This window comes from Alternaria rosae, assembly GCF_020736505.1.
Source record: "Alternaria rosae strain MPI-PUGE-AT-0040 chromosome Unknown BKA58scaffold_2, whole genome shotgun sequence".
Lineage (NCBI taxonomy): Eukaryota > Fungi > Ascomycota > Dothideomycetes > Pleosporales > Pleosporaceae > Alternaria > Alternaria rosae.
The window spans coordinates 2,503,630-2,522,577 of NW_025763571.1; the positions used below are offsets into that span (position 1 = coordinate 2,503,630).

At 52.5% G+C, this 18,948-nt stretch overlaps 8 protein-coding genes across 8 annotated transcripts; 5 read left to right on the plus strand and 3 right to left on the minus strand.

The window, feature by feature from the left end:
- Positions 1-133: 133 nt before the first annotated feature.
- Positions 134-739, minus strand: BKA58DRAFT_398472 (ribosomal protein S8; the record flags this gene model as incomplete). Its single annotated transcript, XM_046171487.1, has 1 exon — positions 134-739. The coding sequence occupies one exon, from the start codon at positions 737-739 to the stop codon at positions 134-136; it is 606 nt and encodes a 201-aa protein (XP_046029246.1).
- Positions 740-1,151: 412 nt separating this feature from the next.
- Positions 1,152-2,990, plus strand: BKA58DRAFT_95373 (uncharacterized protein). Its single transcript, XM_046176263.1, has 3 exons — positions 1,152-1,287; positions 1,338-1,504; positions 1,555-2,990. Exons 1-3 carry the CDS (start codon positions 1,250-1,252, stop codon positions 2,703-2,705), a joined length of 1,356 nt encoding a protein of 451 aa, XP_046029247.1. The 5' UTR covers positions 1,152-1,249; the 3' UTR covers positions 2,706-2,990.
- Positions 2,991-3,414: 424 nt separating this feature from the next.
- BKA58DRAFT_95400 (uncharacterized protein) lies at positions 3,415-5,004 on the plus strand. Its single transcript, XM_046176264.1, has 2 exons — positions 3,415-3,616; positions 3,677-5,004. The coding sequence occupies exons 1-2, from the start codon at positions 3,536-3,538 to the stop codon at positions 4,865-4,867; spliced, it is 1,272 nt and encodes a 423-aa protein (XP_046029248.1). The 5' UTR covers positions 3,415-3,535; the 3' UTR covers positions 4,868-5,004.
- Positions 5,005-5,645: 641 nt separating this feature from the next.
- Positions 5,646-8,697, plus strand: BKA58DRAFT_452459 (uncharacterized protein; the record flags this gene model as incomplete). Its single annotated transcript, XM_046174424.1, has 3 exons — positions 5,646-5,718; positions 5,785-5,897; positions 5,959-8,697. 3 exons carry the CDS (start codon positions 5,646-5,648, stop codon positions 8,239-8,241), a joined length of 2,469 nt encoding a protein of 822 aa, XP_046029249.1. The 3' UTR covers positions 8,242-8,697.
- Positions 8,698-8,877: 180 nt separating this feature from the next.
- On the plus strand, positions 8,878-11,196 carry BKA58DRAFT_308348 (uncharacterized protein; the record flags this gene model as incomplete). The annotated part of the gene is made up of 2 exons (XM_046167198.1): positions 8,878-9,881; positions 10,038-11,196. 2 exons carry the CDS (start codon positions 8,878-8,880, stop codon positions 11,194-11,196), a joined length of 2,163 nt encoding a protein of 720 aa, XP_046029250.1.
- A 1,038-nt stretch (positions 11,197-12,234) lies between these two features.
- BKA58DRAFT_95467 (lipolytic enzyme) lies at positions 12,235-13,925 on the plus strand. The gene is made up of 4 exons (XM_046176268.1): positions 12,235-12,486; positions 12,542-12,966; positions 13,022-13,132; positions 13,183-13,925. Exons 1-4 carry the CDS (start codon positions 12,307-12,309, stop codon positions 13,736-13,738), a joined length of 1,272 nt encoding a protein of 423 aa, XP_046029251.1. The 5' UTR covers positions 12,235-12,306; the 3' UTR covers positions 13,739-13,925.
- Positions 13,926-15,632: 1,707 nt separating this feature from the next.
- On the minus strand, positions 15,633-16,630 carry BKA58DRAFT_95471 (uncharacterized protein). The gene has a single exon (XM_046176269.1). The coding sequence runs from the start codon at positions 16,461-16,463 to the stop codon at positions 15,759-15,761; it is 705 nt and encodes a 234-aa protein (XP_046029252.1). The 5' UTR covers positions 16,464-16,630; the 3' UTR covers positions 15,633-15,758.
- Positions 16,631-17,172: 542 nt separating this feature from the next.
- On the minus strand, positions 17,173-18,851 carry BKA58DRAFT_95477 (uncharacterized protein). The gene has a single exon (XM_046176270.1). The coding sequence runs from the start codon at positions 18,719-18,721 to the stop codon at positions 17,273-17,275; it is 1,449 nt and encodes a 482-aa protein (XP_046029253.1). The 5' UTR covers positions 18,722-18,851; the 3' UTR covers positions 17,173-17,272.
- Between the last annotated feature and the right edge of the window lie 97 nt (positions 18,852-18,948).

The following is an 18,948-nucleotide window of genomic DNA, read 5'->3' on the forward strand; positions in this document are numbered from 1 at the left end:
TCAGAATACATGGTAATTGGGTTTGATATTCAGATGCGTCGCGCGTTACTCTATGCAAGCGTCATATATGCAATCCCACCCCATCATGATACTGGTACAATAAAGTCTTACAGTCCATAGCCACACACTCTCTCTACCACACTCTGCACAGCGCCATGCCACCCAACTGCCGCTCTACACATTCCCTCGCCTCCAATATCCCCCGGTCCGTCGTGATGAACATGCACTCGCCCGGACGTGTCAAACCCTTCACATAGCTCGACTCTCTTGTCCGTGTAATCTTGGCCAGATCCTCGCTCGTCAGCCATATCCTCCGTGTGGGCTTGGATATCAGCTTCATATTCTTCAGGACAGGTTCGTTCTGCCAGTACTTCAAGCCGAGCCATAACCGTCTCCGCGCGGGGTTCTGGGGTACGTGTATGTCGTGGACTTGTTCTTGGCCGAGTGGTGCCTTTTGTTTTGTGCCGGCGGGTGCGTCGACGGGGTAGGCGAGCCATGGCTCTTCCTGCAGCTTCTGTGCCATCATCTCGTGTTGCTCGGGGTCTTGCTGTGTCTGCAGGAGGAAGGGCTTGGGTGGTGTTGGCCCGCCGAGGGTGACGGAGGAGAGGAAGCCTTCGCGCTGCAGGCCCAGCGCGATGTTGACGTGCATCTTGGAGACGGGTATTGACGTCAGTCCCAGGCGGGCTTTGGACGCATTCTGCATGTGCGAGCAGACGTGGGCGAGGTTGACGAGAGACATGCTGGCGGAGGTGGGCGTGGAGTCTGCCCTCGCTGGGCTGCGGCGGTGGGCGAGCGCGATGCGGTGTGTGTATGCAGCGACCGCGAATACAGTGTACGATAGTGGGTGTCGATGCAGGCCCGGGTTCAATTGCGCGTCGTCGGCGGCGGATGCTCGTGCTCGACGATGCTCGATGCAGCAAATTTCTGGATTGGCTCGGAGGTCCGCAAGTCACGGGTGGAGCAGAGCTGCCCGCTGGCCATTCGGCAGAGCTTGGGCCGGCGCCTACTAAACTCGACACTAACGGGTGGGCGCTTCGAGCACGACGCAAATAGAAGAGCGCGCAGCTGTTGGCTGCACCCGTGGGGAGCTGAGATGACAGCCTTGCGACCCTATATATGTCTTTGCTCTCTCGATGCTGCTGCGAGCGTGCTAACTTCCGTCTTACTTCACTACAGCTGACCTCATAACCCACATCTTGGCTTGGAGATATCTTGGACGCCTGATAGACTGCCATCCTACACTGACACGATGCCTCCGCAGCAGGGAGAAGTATCCCTTTTGACGCTGTGAGTAGTGGTAGCTTGGGTCATCTTGAACCTATACTGACTGTGAATAGCTTCGCAGACGTTCACTACTACATCTCCCCGCCTACCCAGACCCCCCCGCACCATCGCTTCGACAAAAGCTCCTATGTCTACCTCTACCACAACCCTATGCGCCAGAGCGGTCGCATAGAAGTAGCGAACCATGCGGGCACTCCCAATCAGGATGCCTTTTCTGGCCGTGAGTGCTGGGACATTACTTCATCAAACACGAGCTGACTTGCTCTATAGAACTTGACACAGTCAAGATCGAGCACACATACAAACACCCATGTCTGTTCACCCTCACCGTCGACGCTTTCCGGAGTCACAACGGCAGCGCGAGCCCTCACCAAGACACATCGCAATGGCATCTCCCCACACCCGATCCTTCGAACCAGGGCAAATACATGTACAGGCTACACACGGTGGACTTGTACTTCTGGACGCCAGAAGATGCGAGCCTCTTCCTCGACTCTATCCGAAGAGTATTGCAACCACACCAGATGCAGATTGTGCGCAACCCCAATGCTACACCAACACACTCGGAACACAAGAACGACGCCCTGAGCCCAGTCATCGCAAGGCTGGAGAGCGCAGCCATTTCACACACAAGCCGCACTCCAAGTGTTAGCACAACACAGTCGTTCCCCGGTCCTCCCACAGCGCCCGCCCCTACATCACCCCCTCCGAGCGAGCAGCCACCCAACTACGCTCCAATGGCATACAACCCAGCTGCTCCAGCCGCGCCTGAGCCAATTGCTCATCGCGAGAAGACACCACCACCGCCAGACGCCAACGATGGTACGGGACTTGGATCTGCCGCTGTTCACGATCAACATGCAGTACAATACGGCAACCCATTACAAGCCTCGTTCGCGCCTCAGCCGACATCAGGGGCATACTTCCCAGGCCCACCAGCGCCCGGCCAGGGCTTCACAGGCCCACCGAGTGCATCGCAAAGTCCGCCATCCTTCGCACCACCCCCGTCTGCCCCTCCCCCAGGCCAATACAACGGCCACACCCCACCACCGCCAGCCATGAAGCGAACATCTACAGCACCAGTCCACCAGTACGCCAACTACCCATCCTCGCCTGGCTTCCCTCCTGCTCCCCAATCACCTCCCGCGCATTCTGCTTTACCATCTCCCGGATTCCCTCCCCAGCAATACCAGCCAATGGCTTCTCCTGGTTACGCACAATACCAGTACGGTAGCACAGGCACTCCACCTCAGGGACAGAACCTACATCAGCAGCTATACAGGCCGACGGAGAGTGAAGCCTCAGTGGAAAACCACGAGAACCCCAACGCACCGCAACGCAACTCCAACATCGGAAAGCGGGTAGATAAAGTGGAGAAGGGGATTGGCAGTTTCTTGAAAAAGTTGGATAAGAAGTTTTAGTACTTGCATACCTCTGTTTTGCCAGTTCTTGTATCTATCTTGGAAGTATCTTAGCCAGCGTAGTCATTTGTACGATTTATAAAAGCATATCTACCATTTCGAAGTTTATCCACGACCACTATTGCGACCAGCGTTTGTCTGTCTGTGCCACGGCTTGTAGATCAAACATGTGAATGCGATCATCCTGCAGTAGGAGCGCCAATCAGAAGCCGGCGCTAGTGTAGCCTGGAATCTGGGAGATGGCGCCTAAAATAGCAGCAGGTTTTGGAGATGACATGAGCGTTGAGGCATGCTGTTAGTGTCACCGCTACCTAGTGGTCATCTTGCATAACTGTTGAGAAGATGTGAGATTCAAGATGCTCCAGTACTGCTATACTGCATCGTCCTGCATCGTACTGCAATCTTCCAATCCCGTTGTGCAGCCCCAGCCACACTCCTGGTCACAGCTCCCATCCCGGCAACCGCATCAACACTCAGCCAGCTTGCCAAGACCAAGTTCCGGGCGCAGACGCAGCCAAACCATTACTCGCGGCTCTCCCCCCATTGTTGTTCGGTCGTTCCGTAATTGCCAAACTATACACCATTAACCCTCAATATCCTAACCGCATCCACGACATCGCTTCCCGCCGCTTGTATTAACGTTTCGCGAGACACAACGGTTCGACAGCTCCCTAGTGCCAAACAGAACCAAGAAGGCGGGCCTTTGACAGCCTGGGCGATCCACACTTCTCCAAACAAGTGATCTCATTGTGAAAACAAGACTCCGGTGACACGCTCTGGTCAACGCATTCCACGTTTGGACGGGCCCGGTGCATGGTTGTCTGGGTGCCATGTTGTTACCCGCGCGGCATGCAAGGGACGGCGCCCTCGAGAGGAGAGAGATCTCCAAGCAGGGCAGGACCTTTGTCGTAGTAAGTTTACGCCATCGTCCATACTCTTACCTACGCACTGGCTAACCTTGCATTGCCCAGGTCGGAATCATCGCCGTCGCCATCCTCGCCATACTCATCATCACATACTTCTCGACGCTCAAGTTCCGCGCCCCGTACCGCGCCGCAAAGAAGGCACAACAGTCGTCCAACGACAAACTCCCCTCGTTATTCTCGTGGAAAGCCTTCCGCAAGCGCCCGCGCCGAAATGACTACTCGACCAGTCTACAGGATACCGAATACCGGGGGAGCACCAGCAGAGCGAGTGGTGAGATGAGCGGAGCAGCAGCAGCGGACCCAGAGCGGCAAATAAATAACACAACCGGTGCCGGCGTCGACAGAAACACATCCGTCCGCAGCGTCATGACACTCCCCGCCTACTCGTCTGCTGCACGAGAAAACGAGCGCGTCCTCGCCCGCGAAGGCGAACGCGGCGGCGTAGACACAGTCCTCGAGCTCCCCGAAACCGTCGACGAAGAAGAGCGCCAACGAGAAGAAGAAATGGAATCCTTGTATCAAATCCGGCTCGCCCGCCGCATCGAAGCCACCGACCGCGAAGCCCGCCGGCAAGCCCGACGAGAAGCCCGCGCACGAGGCGACGTACAGGCCCTAGCCGACATACGGCGCCGTGCTGAAGAAGCCGCCGACCTCTCCGTCTCCCAGATGCTCATCGCTGAGCACCAAGCCCGGACCCGAAGCCGCGACAGACGGGTGTCAGCTGTTGCATATGGCGATTTGGGCGTCGCGCGCCACGACGGCACGCGCCTAAGAGCCAACTCCTCCGAAAGCGACAACAGACCCCTCCTCGACTCCGCCGCCTCCTTTTCCGGTCAATCCCGCGGTCGCGACGCCCACGCCCGCGGCCTCTCCGTTACATCTCTTGCGCAATCTGTGGAATCCCGCGGGTCCGACGATTACGACTTTGCGGATGCGTCGCGCTCACATTCCATATCAACTGGCCCTAGTCCTGGCCCTAGTCCAAATACGGAGGGGTTTGAGGTTGTGTCGTTGAATCCGGAGAGGAGTTATAGCGGGAGTGGAAGCAATGGACAGGTGCCAGGGGAAGATGCGCCTGCGTACGAAGATCCCCCAAATTACGAAAGTCCGATCAATACGAGGGCGCCGCAGTTACCGGCGCTGAATCTGAATCTGGAGAGATTACCCAGTATACGTGTTACGACGGGCGAGACGCCGGTGGAGGGGAGTGGGAGGGTGGGGTCGCCGTTGAGGTAATGAAAGAACCCATTTTCGCAACAATTTCTCTTGCATTTACAAACAAATCTGGGTTTCTTCGGAATCAGCGTATTCATTGTTTTTCTGAAGCAGTCATCAACGAAGTTTCATGAAGTGGCGTCAATGGCAATTGAAAGGAGCATATATATATACATAGATAGGTGGTGTGCTCGGGCTGGTCAATGTTTAATCGTATTATGTCACAAGTGAATGCGGTGAGCGGTCGTTGGTTTTCTTGTTCGTGGGGTCGAGACGGTGGGAGAGGTGAAGTGAATGCTCATGTGCGTGCAGGGGGGAAGGGATAGGTCTTTCACTACAGGCGGGTGTATGCGTATAAATCGGGACTCCATCCTGAGATTTGTTCACGCCACCGCTTGTCCACCACTCTTCCATACTCTTGATCGCTGGCCCCAGCCGCCAGTCTCGACGCCGTTACGACTGTGACAACAATCAACTACACGCGCGACCACAAGCTTCAACCCCAAGGCAATTCATTCTGCAGTTGCGGACTCTCAACTTGACTAGGGAAGATCTGTATCGAGTTGCTGCATAGACAGTGTTCTGTGTCAACAGATACGTAGTATAGAAGACAACGTATACCTCCAGTCTAGATATGTAATTTAGTTTCATCAATACAAGCTTTCATGTACGTGGTAAGCAACACGACATTTTTGGTTATAAGGCCTGTCGATGTGAACAATAGTACTGATACCCTTCTCCTACATTACCATCAATCAAGCATGCCTACCAATCAACACAGGCTTCTCAGTAGACCGCCATGTCCCTACGAAAAGGTAGCATGGGCGAAGTGAAAGTGAAAGGAACACAGCACTTGCCGCTCGCGAGTGACCGTAAGTGCGTTTTGCCAGCATTGTTACGTATTCAGAACAATAGTGACGGAATTAATCACGTGTTAGCTGGTCTTAACGGTGGGTCTGGTCTCCCGGCGATACCACAGCCTCTAAATCTCTCCTCTACCTATCTACTGCTACGCTCAACATTTCGATCACGAACTCGCGAGCTTCCAAAAGTACTTGATCAACAAAAGCACGTCATAATCATAGAAAGGCAGTTATACTGTCATGTCTCAGCTACCATTCACACCCGCGCCGAAATCGCGCCCATCGAAGCGCGCGTACGAAGAAGAACCAACCGAGCCGTCAAAGCGACAACGTCAATACGGACTCCGGACGCCGCCTGAACAATCCAGCGACGTGAGTAGTAACGCTCAAGTGCCCCGATTCTACACTCCCAGGCCGCCGTCATCATCCTCTGGCAATCCCGCGTACCCGAGCCCGCCGTGTGCTCACCCATTCATCCCACAGAAGATCAACCCAGGATATGCGCTTCCTCCAAATAGCTTCAGTAACAACCAACAGTACGGTTTCCGCTCCCCGTTACAGCCTCCGACAGCCCCCCAGATGGATTATGGCAATCTATACCAAGTCTATGGACCTTACGTGAACCGACACCCTGCTCCAGCAATACAGTCTGACTATGTGTGGGGACTACATATACCTCAGACTGCGTCTATGTATGGAGAACACCAAACCGCAGTGCCCACAACGGTCCAACAGCCTGCACCAACGATGCAGCCTGAGCATGCGCGGGGACTACCTCTATCCCAGACTGTAAGAAGCTACGAGTCCAGCCACCCTATGGTGCCTATAATGGCCGCAAACTTCCCGCTCCAGCAACAGCAGCAACAGCGAGTAGCTTCGAACCAAGTTCATATACCTGCTCATGACACTTACCCACACTACGGAGGCCCACGGCATGCGGCATCTCTGCCACCAGCCATAAGAGTACAAGGTCAATACCGGTATGGTACTGCTCCAATCGCAGTCATACAGGCTGCTCCCCATCTGTTAGGGGTAAAAGAAACCCAGCACAGTCCCCGAGTTCCCGTTGGAAACGTGCAGACCGTGCAAGAAAAGTCGCGTACTCAGCAAGAGCAGTGGCTCATGGATGCGCTTCCAGACCTCCAAGGAAAGACCGTCACGATCATACCAGCTATTCCCGCCAAGCAAGGCACTGTGGGAACTGTTCTTGGTGCTCAATATGATAGGCTCGTGCCGCGCGATATATGGCGTCTACGCTCCCTGTCCCCCTCTGAACGTTATGGCGCGTACTCTCTTATGGTAGCGTTAGGACGTGGAATGATCCAGTGTGGTCCAGCTAGCAAAGAGTACCAGAGTCTTTGGAAGCGTATTGTAATCGCCCGAGAAGACTTGATGAAGCGAGAGGTGAACTTTGCGGCTAGATTCAAGCAAGACACTGCTGAAAACAGGGCGAGCTGGAGCCAGAAAGTGGCAGATCAGGCTGCCGAGAATCCAGTCGACCAGAAGATGGTCGCTGATTATGCTCGGTATCACGAAAATATTGCATCTACGATACCCCTTGTAGATGTGGCTGTCAAGACTCAACCACCCACTTCTGGTCAACCACTGGCAGAGCAGAAGCCAGCTACGCAGCAAAGGCCGCTCCCAAAGTCTCAGACCCCTAGAACTCCTTTGCCTGTTGTTACTCAGTCAGCACCGGAAGACCCCATCAAACCAGATCAGAGAAAACATTGCCTGGACAAAGTCCCGGTCCCTCCATACCCCCTCGACAAACTCGAGTACTTCACCCCGCACGAAGTCACCGGAATGTATAAATGCAACCACTCATGGGACAACGGAACGAACTGCTGCAAAGTAGGGCTTACGAGGAGGAAAAAGAACAATTCAATCTGGAGAACTCTTGCGACGTGGAGAAGCAAGATAGAGCAATTGGTCCGGGAGAATAAGTTGCATAAGAGCCATATAACGTGGGAGGAGAGACAAGCATCCAAGCAGAGGAAAGATGAGAAGTGGAAGAAGATGACGAATGTGGAAGAGAAGCAAACTCGGAATGGAAAGAAGGCGGATGCTAGCGCGAAAGTAGAAGCGAGAAAGGAACGGAAAAAGAGATGGCGGGAGGAGCCACATGATGCGACCGATGCAGGAGCTGCACCTGGACCTATTCTGGCACCAGATTCGCTTGAACAGGACGTCGCACCAACTTCTGAAGTTGATTCTGAGCTTTCATTAGAAGAAGAGGCCGCCACCGCCGAGACCGCGCTCCAAGAGCGAATTGCAAAAGACGTCAAGATATACGAGTGGGAACTCAAGCGCTGTAAGCGTCTCGAGGGTACGAAGAAGTGGCCCAATTGGCCACGCTTCAATGAATATTGGGCGGCAAAACGTCTTAAGGCTCAGCATTTGCAGCTTTCAGCTGAACAGCAAACTCTATTGGAGGGCTGGGAACCGTCTGCCATTCCAGACAAAAATCCTGCATTTGTCCAAAAAAAAGGCCGAGGACATGGTACCGGTAGACGTGGGAGAGAGTGCTGAGGTCGATGATTCGAACTTGGACGGAATATTTGAAGATGGGGAGGAGAACGTCGAGCAAGATGATCCAGGATTGGATGATCTATTGGAGGATGATGGCTTGGGGTTGTAGAAGACACTTCCTGAGCCTGTGTGACTTCTCAAGAGTGGCTTCGGCCATTGTGAAAGGTCGTCAGCACAAGGCCTGGCAAGGCCACAGAAACGACCTTGTTGACCCGGAACAGTGTTGAATAGATGATGAAATAAAAGCCACCACTTACATGCAACGTCTCCCATCATTGCAGACCTGAAACACAGTGTCCTCGCGTCGTAAACTGGTGACTGAAGCGTGGAATACTCGCATCTATGTCTTTCTCACAACGCTCTTGAACGTCCTTTGCGAAGGATTGCATTGTGCAGGCCTGTGCTCAACACCAACTTCGTCACGTCATCCAGTACGAACAATGCTATTATACTTGGTGCGTGTACGACGTCACGAAAGGATGACCTAGTTGTTGTCCTCTTCACTCAGGGAAGAGTACAGATCCTGGAACCTAGATAGTCAGTCCAGTACTTTTATACGGACCACGGTTCAACGCCTAGCAGTAGACACTCCTGTCTACTTGCCCATCCACGAAGTCTTGTTGCCCGCATAATAAGATGCAGTCTTACGCGCACAACAAGGGTAACTATGTCTACGTACGCCGCAAGCGCACAAGATCGGTCGAAGTGCGCCGTGCAGACAATTTCCACCCCCATCCATCATCCTCTTTATCGCCAGAGGAACGCATCTTGCATTACGTTGGCGAGGAGCGCACCCGCGTCTGCCGTTGTCATGATCCGGGACGACATGCCGAGAGGACGTCCACCGTAGCATGCGAATCGAGGCATCTGAGCGCCAGCATAATGCTGTATCTAAACCGCCACGGCCTTGATTCCTGCGCTTTTGCCGATTTCCGGGAGTACCGCGCACGCCGAGAAGCTAAGTGGGCGATGGAGGGCGTGTATGTTGAAGATTTCCACTATACCAGCCAGGACAAAGACTTCGTATGCCGCTGTTTACAGCCTAGGAAGCATAGCTATGGCGCGCCACGCCATCCTGAGATCGTAGAGCAGTGTGCGGAATTCTTCTGTATGCACAAGGACAGAAACACTGTTACGAAAGACCAGTGGAAGGGCGTGAATGGCGACACGCCCCCAGCATACTCAGCCAGTGTAGACTTGAAAATCAATTACGCGCGCAGATCGCGACCAAGCTCATCCGGACATGCTGGGGGGAAGGCTAAGCCACGAGCCTCGCTGGAGACGGTGATGCGCGATACCGCTGAGCGTATAGCTTCAAATATTCCAGGCCGTCGTCGTCGCGCTTCGACTCCAGCACGGGAGCCAGATATGCCGCCTCAAGTATGGCAGAAGGCTCGTCCATCCATTTTAGTATCTCGACCCGAAAATTCTTCGCGTGATAGCACGCCCATGGGCTCGGCTCCCCCATCTACGCGCGCAGTCTCACCGGCAGTGTCGTATAGACGCGCTCAGCGGGCAGACTCAATGTTCAATGCGTCTTCGGTCTATGCAGGCGCCCAGGCCACGATGGGTATGTTTCCCGGAAGCCATCCAGATCCAAGTGCTCCAACGGCTGGAAAAATGCTGGATGTGACTGGTCTGTACACGAACAAGGTGTACCTTCCCACATCCGCTAACACATCTGTAGTGAGCGGACAATCCAGTGATGGAACTATCAAGAGCAGCGGATCGTCGCCGTTCGGCTATGACGAGTGGTACCAGAGCAACCCACTTGACTGGGTGTACGAGAAGGACAGCGAACAGCTACTACCGTCGACCTTCTACGTGAACGGCGAAAGGTCGAACTCCTACGGTCTCAATGCTTCAGCGGCTCATAGACCAGTGGCAGAACTTCCTGCACGTAGATCGCCGGTTGAACTTTCCGCTCGTAGGTCGCCTGTCGAACTTCCAGGTAGGCCTGCACGCCAACGGCATACTGCAACACTAAAGAAGCTTGAAGGTCGAACTTCAGATACGATATCGGAGTTGGAAGCCAAGGCCAAACGCTTCAGCGTTCGGTATACAGAGACACCCACTAGTACGTCTAATCCTGCACACGAGACCGCCCGACTAAGCTCACGATTCCATCAGGCTTCCGACACCACAATGTCTTCACTTCCTAACCAGGAGGGTTTCCTTTCGCGTTATGCTGTGCCAAATTCTTGGAAAGACCCTACGCCTACTGGAAGTTGCCAGTTGTGCTTCAAGTCTTACCACGACGCAGAGAAGAATCCTGTCATAGAACCTCCTTGCGGTTGCTCCATGCATGATCGATGTCTCATGGATAATCTGCGCACGCTTGATGAGAAAGTCGGCAGGTGCCCAATATGCCAGGTGTACTTGTGCAAGCGAAGTTTAACCGAACGCATCGGCAATGACATCGAACAGATCTTCGAGTTGCAAGTCAATCCATTACGAGAGGAGGCCACCCTCGAATTCCCACAGCGAAGCAAGGGTATAATATGTAGTACCGAGGAGGGCGTTGCTGTCACGCAACTTCGACTACTCAAGGACTACGTCAATGTCCATGCCGAAGAGATCTTTCGTCTATGGGAAGGTAATCGTGCAGAGCCCGACTGGTTTGGAGGAGTAGTACGTCCTGCCGTCCAACTCTTTCAGGGATGGAATCCTGCTATGCGAAGCCGCTTCTTTTCAAATGAGGACGCTTTCCTCAAGCTACTCGCCTGGGCGGAGCTGGCGCGCTTGATGAACATCAGCTGTGCGAAGAAGAAACAGTCCCAGGGTACCGATGCACAGTTCCCGCGATTGGGAGAGCTACACCGTAAGTTTTTAAAGGCCGTAGAGCGATACAACAAAGAGAAAATATCCTGGGATACGAGTCGCTCTGGTGTTTATGAACACGACAGGATCGCGATGGATGCCGTCGAGATCGCAATGAACACTCAAGTGCCGTAGATGATCAAGCTAGATACTACGAATCCGATAAGTATGCATTTATTCAGGTGTCGCAAAACCATGAAATGGAGAGTACATACGCGTCGTGATGCAGGAACCAGATGCACAAACCTGATCTCGACTGGTCTTGCCCTGCGGCAGGCATCGGACGTTTGCGACGTGTCATCCGATCAATACCGAACCGGCAAGACGTGTGATTATGATGATCCGTAGTATGAAGGGTTGGATGCGCCTCTGTACCGTCTGATGGCGCGATAGATGAAACAGGACGCGAGGCGAGGAGCTGCATAGAAGCGCGGCGGTCCGTGCATAGAGGAGCTCCACCGCGTCAGGTGCACCGATCTTCTACAAACATCGAACACTTTGTACCTCCAAACCTATCTTAATAGCCACGCATAGATCATTATCGCTCTCGATGGTGCTGTACAGGAATTTTGAGTAGGCTGCGTCTTGAAGGGCAGAGTCATGGCGTCATATCTACACATTCTCTTCGGCGGGCATCTGTCACCTAGCCTCCACAACATGAATATCAACGTGTCGCTCCTCCGCCGTCTCTCGTACCTTGACATTAAAGGATCAATTTCGTCTTGCAACTATCGTCATCAACACTGAATGGGAGCGCTCCTGTACTCCCATCGTGTTTGATACCAGGCTTCTCTGGGCATGTCCCTTGTCCGCGCAACAGCGCCGCAGTGCTGTGCACTCAGCTTCTAGAACCCGATTCTCAAAAAAATAAAGGAGCACCCTCAAGGATCGATTCCACATCTTCTTCGGCAGTCGTTCATAAAAGGGCTACACAGAACAATCTCAACTTCGTACAACCCTCCGGCTATTCTCCCAAGGACAAAAGGCACTGGTTATAGCACGGTCACCATATCCCCTGCCGGATTAATTACTTCCAAACGTCCGCCCGCTGAACAACTGACTCCCCACATCATTTGCGCCCGCCGCATTAATAGAGCATCCGCTTTTGCTGATATTGGGAACTAATTGCAGTACGCAATGTGGCCGAAATGCTTAATTCGAAATACTAGATGAAGTGGTCAAATATTGGTCGTCAGCCGCATTGCGACAACACTATCCCAGTCGACTGAAACTTTGTTTCTTGCCATGATGTTCTACACATCACTTCTTTCCGTCGCCTTTGCGGCTCTTTCTTTAATTTCACCCACCGTTAATGGCCGAGCGATTGATGCGATTGAGAAGAGACAGGATGGATCGCATTGGATCAACACCTGGACTAGCATGCCGCAGTTGGTGGAAGCGAGCAACATGCCGCCAGCGCCTTTTGTATGCGATCTGAACTGTCCAAGATTGAACTCCGGGGATTCTAATATGATCACAGAGTTCCGGAAGCGTGATGCGCGATGCGACACTCCGCCAAACTCTCCATATGTCTGTTGGTGCACCGAAGATCAAGATCACCATTTCCAACACTTTCGGCGGTTCCGACCTTCCCATTACCGCAGGCTCTGTAGGTCTGCCTGCAGGTGGCGCAGCGGGCGTCAGTGGCATGCAAGCTTCACCTCTTGCAGCCATTACCGTTGGTGGCAAGTCTAGCTTCACTGTACCCAAGGGTCAGGTCGTTACTAGCGACGAGATTGCCTTCGAAGTCAAGCCTCAAAGCATGCTCACTGTGAGCTTGTACAGTCAGCAAGGGCAGAGTGGAAGCAGCATCACCGGTCACCCAGGTAGTAGGACAACGAGTTGGTTTGTGAGTGGCGACAAGGTCAATGCTACGACTTTCTCCGGTACTTCAAGTGTGCATTGGTGAGTCATGATCTGGAACTACTGTAAGGTCTCGGAAAATCTGACAACGGTGTAGGTACTTCGTCAGCGCAGTACAAGCCTACGTACCAACCTCCACGCGCTCTTTGATGATCCTCGGTGACAGCATCACCGACGGAAGAGGTTCAGACGACAACAAGAACAACCGGTAAGCCCTACTCAACCCCGCAAACCACTTCCCGTCTAATACCACCGCAGCTGGCCCGATCTCGTACTCGCCCGTCTCCAATCCACCAACCACACCAACATTGCCGTCTGCAACCAAGCCGCCGGCGGCAATTCAGTTCTAAGCGGAGGTCTCGGCCCAACCCTCCTAACTCGGTACAAGCGCGACGCCATCGAGCAACCCGGCGTAAAATGGGTCATGGTCTTCGAAGGCGTCAACGACATCGGCGGTAATGCCAACACTGCTGCCGCGCAGACCTCTGTCGGTGACCGGCTCATCGCTGCGTTTAAGCAGATTGCTGCTGATGCGAAGACGGCTGGTTACACGACTATCGGCGGTACGATTGCGCCTTTTGCTGGCAACGGGTATGAGGGTGTTGAGAGGGAGAAGACAAGGAAGAGGGTGAACAAGTGGATTTTGGAGAGTGGAAACTATGACTTTACGGTTGATATAGCGAGTATGGTTGCGGATAAGGCGGATGCGGAGAGGTTGGATAAGAGGTACGATAGCGGTGATGGATTGCATCCGAGTGTTGCCGGGTATCAGGCGATTGCTGATGCTTTTCCCATCGAGATATTCAAGAAGTAGACGCTAATGGGAGAGAGCGCTTGGCGTAGGATATGTTCCTCTTCACATATCATAAGAAGCGATCTCTGAAGCTAGTCACTGACATGCATTTGGATCAATTGAAATACGACTCGTTCGCCAATACTACCCGTTGTTGACTGTTCACCATCGACACCTTCTGTGTATGACTTAGACATGTAACCACATCTGAACAGCAGCTAGCAACATCTTATTCTATCGCGCATTCCCCATTTCCGGCAGATATTATGTGAATCCCCGTCATGATGGGCTGTTTAGACCATTTGCCATCATTCCTTCGCCTCAGACTCCCGATGCAAGCGTCTCTTGTCCAGGCAATGTTCCATGTGAGGTAGCTTGCTTGCTGCTTGCTGCATCTAGGCATCTTCTTCATCTGACGCCTCGGTCTTAACCAAGGTAATCATGGAATCGATGTAATCGTGAAGTTCCAGAAATGCAACACGGCGCACACTACTCATCCACCAGGAAAGAAAGAGTTTCGCAAAAAGCTCTGGCTCTGGCTCTGGCTCTGCGGGCATCTCAATGTTTGGCGTCAGGCCATTCTCATAACGCCTTTCTCTCTCACGATAATCAGCATCGGGTTTGACGGCGAGGTCACGAGCGGTCTGACTATCGGCTCTGTTAGCGTCGATATCTTCCAATGTCATTCGTTGTACTAGTCGATCCAGAATGGCGGGCCTCATCTCACGGTCCCGTTACTATTGGCTACAAAGTCAGTGCAGTGCATCTTGACCGGACTGATCATACAAGCGCGCATCGGCACCTTGAGCGAGGAGATAATCGACCAGCTTGAGAATCCCCTTTTTGCAAGCTAGATGTAGCGGAGTTACCCCAGTGGTAGTTGTAATATCGACGGCTGCTCCAAATGTTTCTAGGAGTCCAATAACAGGGTTCTAAACAGGCTGTCCGGACTCTGAATCTTCAGCGAAGTCATCGTCAAACATGGCGCCAGTTTCTGAACAGCATTTTCGTGTTAGCGATGTGCAGAGAAGACTCTTCATTATCATCCAGTATGTGGGTGGGAATATGTGAGGGCCCTGATAAGTCGCTCAAGATGTCCTAACAAGATCGCGGAAAACCTCTGTGGAAGGTCGCCGGTTCATGGAGAAGGGTATGACCATTCTCGTTGGTCTCATTGATGGAACCCCCCTCTCGGAGAAAACGTTCGAGCAGTGTTCTCAGGATTTTAGGCTCGCCAATAGTAGCAGCAATATGGACAGAGGTTTCAATCCATTTCGCCAAGGCTTTATCGATTTCCTCTTCATCTTGATTCAAGTCACCGAAGTGACAATCCAATTCGTGTAGCATACTTTTCGTGTTTCGAGTAGAAGACAGGAAACTGGTTCCTGATTCATAAAAAAATGAGCATCTTGACAATGTCAGCTCGGCTCTGGTAAGCAGCGATGTGCAAAGCTGTCTGTCCGGTCAAATCTCGAGCGTTCGGATCGGCATCTTGAAGCAATAACCATTCAATGACATGCACATGGCATCTAGCCGTAGCGTAAAAGAGTAGTGTTCGATTATTACCGTCTCTGGCATCCAGCTCAACGTGACATTGGTGGTGAGCGTACTTGAGAAATGCAAACAGAACGTATAAGGCAGCGATATGTGCCAGCTTGACTCCTTTCTCCGGTCGATGCTTGCACATTGTAAGACACTGTAGTTGCAACCATGGAGTATGATACGGGTCGGATGGGTCAAGTATCGGATGGTAACCGTTGAGGCGATGCATGTTTCCACTATAAAACATGTGTTCCAGGCCGTTGTGTATGGCCAATTTCCAACAGCGGGTATTGGATACTCGTTACTTAATAGTCACTGAGATCCTTGGAACCAGCATCGTCATTCGGGACGGAGTCAAAGCTTTGGAAGAACTGATACTTGTAGTGGAAGAGGCGACGAATCAATCGGTCACGAGTGGCGGCTGCCTGGAGGCGAAAGATTCTCAAATCGGGATCAAACTCCGGAACATTTTGAGGGAAGTCCAGTAGAGATGAATATACTAGTGAAAGCTGGTTCGTACAATATCATGATTGATCTTGTCAACCCGCGTCGCTATTGTCAATAGATCTCCAGCATAGGCGATCTCATCAGTGATATCCTCTTCCAGGGTTTGACCCCTCGCAGAGATTGTGTTGACTGCCGTAGCCAGCTCGACGAGGCTTAGCGGATGGAATGTGATCCACCGCAAGATTTCTATAACTTTGTCTCTTTCATGTTCGGAGATTGCCAGTAATATGCGACGGTACATGGCATCGAGCCCACGAGGGAAAGATTCAACAGTACGTTCCATGTCGACAACCCGCACCTGCTTTAAAGCGTTGATGGCGAAGCTGACCCATAGGTAGGTTCCTTCCGATCGATCGCACAGCTGTTTCTTGATATACTCGCGCGCTTCGGTTGGGCACCGCAAACTGGATATACGGTCTTCGACGAATTTGGAGATATTAGATCCGACATGTGGCTCGTTGTCGGGTTCAAGACGCAATCGGGGGAATGTATCCACTGCTTGCTCGATAGAGTATGGGTGGTTGCGGCTGACAACAAGCAGCCTCAAAGAGTGAGTGTAGTTCCGGAAGTCCTGTTCAGAAGCCGGTTCGTACAGGCTCTTGATCTTCACCCAGAAGTCTTCGAGACCCTCTTCGTCGCATTCGTCTAAGCCGTCGAGAATACATGTGATGGGTGCGATGTTTTGGTCGTGCAACATCCGAGCGAAGATGGTCCAGAGAGCTTGAAACTTTCTGTCATCGAAAAGCCTAGTACCGTGCTTGTCGTAGTCATCCAAGACATGCTCGAACAGCAATGGACGTTGAGAGAGCAGTTGATATATAAGGCTGCGGAGAATAGAAGCACCACTGTTCCTTCCGTGGTCTCAACTGCAGAAGGAATGTACGAAATGTGTAGCTGAAGAGTCGCCCTTAAGTGTGGTGGCGAGATGGAGGGCAAGCATGGTTTTGCCCTTACCAGCATCTCCAAAGATCCATAGAAGACTGGGCGACTTGGCAAGCCAGCTCTGGTATGCAGCAGTTTCTGGAACCCACTCACAGGTGCCCAGTGTTTTCGGTCCTTTGCGGTCTTCGAGCATCTGGCGATGGTCGTCTGGATCGTCCCCTCAAGCAGCCAAGAGATCTTTCATGCATGATTTTTGGGTAGCTTATCCCTGAGCTGCGGTGTGGAAATGATTGACGTTGCCGATGTGTGAGCCATCCCCCGTAACGATAGATCCTTGGTTGAGTGTAGATCCATGGGTATTGTCTCCAATGAAGGTGGGTGAAGTACTGTCGCTCAATCTTGGCTACTCGTAGTGTCTTGCGCATCTAGTGCTAGGCATTCCGTCCTCTAATGAGTCGAAAAGTTATGAGTCTGCTGTCGACCAACTCGCATCGCGTGGTAATGCGCTGTCCCGTATTGGCCCCAGCAATCATGCTTGTGTCAGTAAACTTCCACGCAAGCGAGCGTTCCCATCGTCGCGCAGACGATGCGCAACAGCAATTCAAGTCGTGCTTTTCGAAAGCATCACCACTGAATCTTGAAGTCCTCCGCGTCTTCTTCGGTATCCGCCTTCTTCCAGAGCTCATCTCCCCCAGCAACTCCATTCTCATCAACACCCCAGGCGTCATTTTCGACCTGCTCCCACCAGTTGACCAGTAAAGGAATCAACGGCATTCCCCAGCCAGGTAGGAAGGGATTGCCCAAGCCCCGATGATACAGCACATCTTGACCCGGCTCAGTTACTTTTACTTTGGTGTCATCACCTCGCAGAACATGACCGTTACCCCCCAGAGGAAATGGAAGCAGTAATGTGCCGCAATGTGAGTAGAAGTCATCAGAATAAATGTACAGACCTCCGCGATTGTCCAGTACACCAGATCGATGTTTGGGCTTCCAATTCTGCTGGTCGCGTTCGGAAATGAGTTGTATGCCCGGCGTGCGCCATGGGAAAAGCAGAAACAGATGACGCTCGGATATCTCGTGTTGCGGCTCTTCGAGAGTAGCGTCGTGGTATCTCTTTTGAATCTCTGCTCCTACGCGATGGATGAAGTCCTCATCAGGCACGTCGAGCTGCGGTGCGATAGATTTGAAGGGAGGCTTTTTAGCTCTTGAGAGGAAGGTGCGCACGAACGGTGGGATCGCCGGGTACTTGTTCAAGACCTCAGTAGAGATCAAATATTCTTCGTGCTTCTTCCTCTTCTTGCGCTGGGGTCCTTCGTCTTCTCTCTGGTCTTCGTCTTGGTTCATTTCCCCACGCATGTCGGATGCAGGCAGCCTCTTCGTGATCACATCAACTAATTTACCCCACACATCCAGCACCTGATCCATCTCTTTCTCTGTACATTGCTCAACTCTCCACCCCTGCGTCGCAAGATTATCAGGTTCGCCAAACCCGGGGTTTTGCGCATCTATAACAAACTTCCCAGATTCGACGCAGTCCCAATAGAGTTGTAGAACTTCATCAAGATCAGCCCACGGAAGCTTCATCTCATCGGGTGTATAGGGTGAGGTAAATGCGTCTTCCAAGTAGGCAACCTGCTGCGTTGCTAGATTGTAAACTAACCCAGCTGGATCATACCCCGTGTTCTGGTACAGCACGATGAGATCAGCGTGGTCGTCAGACCACTCCCAGGACTGGTTTCTCAAACCGTGAGGACCGTGAGGGTTCACGATGCCAACGAGGACTGGGTTGAAAGCTAAATGATTACTGGCTTCGTTGGGTACGACTAGATCGATCCCAGACAGGAATTCTGTGAGTTCATCGTCAAGATCAAATTCGAAGCCCGGGGAAGCTGGATCTAGTGAGTGTGTGGAGAACCAGTTGCGCTGGATGATGGGTTGGTGTTCGGGTGGAAGGTGCGAGCATGCATGGGCGACAATGCGATTGTGCAGCTCGATGGACTTTGCCACGTCCCAACTCATGCTGGAAGTGATGGCAGAAGAGAAAGTCAGAGGTTGTATCCGAAGTACCATTAACGTGGCTGCAGTCGGATCACCGCAAGACGAGCTGAACACAAGAATTCAAAGGTTGCCTAGGCAGAAACTCGCGCGTGTCGAAGGAGCCGGGTAGCCGAAAAACGCACAGATGCCATGGCGCTTGAGGCTACTACTGTCTAATTGAGACCACCAAGACGAGAAGCCGCGGAAAGTACATGAACTGGTATTGATTGAAGTACAAATACTACAAAGAGCATAACCTC

Coding starts and splice junctions, on each gene's coding strand:
- BKA58DRAFT_95373 (XM_046176263.1), top strand. CDS start 1,250: ATGCCTCCGCAGCAGGGAGAAGTATCCCTTTTGACGCT. Junction 1,288..1,337: donor GAAGTATCCCTTTTGACGCT/GTGAGTAGTGGT, acceptor GACTGTGAATAG/CTTCGCAGACGTTCACTACT. Junction 1,505..1,554: donor TCAGGATGCCTTTTCTGGCC/GTGAGTGCTGGG, acceptor CTTGCTCTATAG/AACTTGACACAGTCAAGATC.
- BKA58DRAFT_95400 (XM_046176264.1), top strand. CDS start 3,536: ATGTTGTTACCCGCGCGGCATGCAAGGGACGGCGCCCTCGAGAGGAGA. Junction 3,617..3,676: donor AGGGCAGGACCTTTGTCGTA/GTAAGTTTACGC, acceptor TGCATTGCCCAG/GTCGGAATCATCGCCGTCGC.
- BKA58DRAFT_95467 (XM_046176268.1), top strand. CDS start 12,307: ATGATGTTCTACACATCACTTCTTTCCGTCGCCTTTGCGGCTCTTTCT. Junction 12,967..13,021: donor GGTACTTCAAGTGTGCATTG/GTGAGTCATGAT, acceptor ACAACGGTGTAG/GTACTTCGTCAGCGCAGTAC. Junction 13,133..13,182: donor GACGACAACAAGAACAACCG/GTAAGCCCTACT, acceptor ATACCACCGCAG/CTGGCCCGATCTCGTACTCG.
- BKA58DRAFT_95471 (XM_046176269.1), bottom strand. CDS start 16,463: ATGTTGCACGACCAAAACATCGCACCCATCACATGTATTCTCGACGGC.
- BKA58DRAFT_95477 (XM_046176270.1), bottom strand. CDS start 18,721: ATGGTACTTCGGATACAACCTCTGACTTTCTCTTCTGCCATCACTTCC.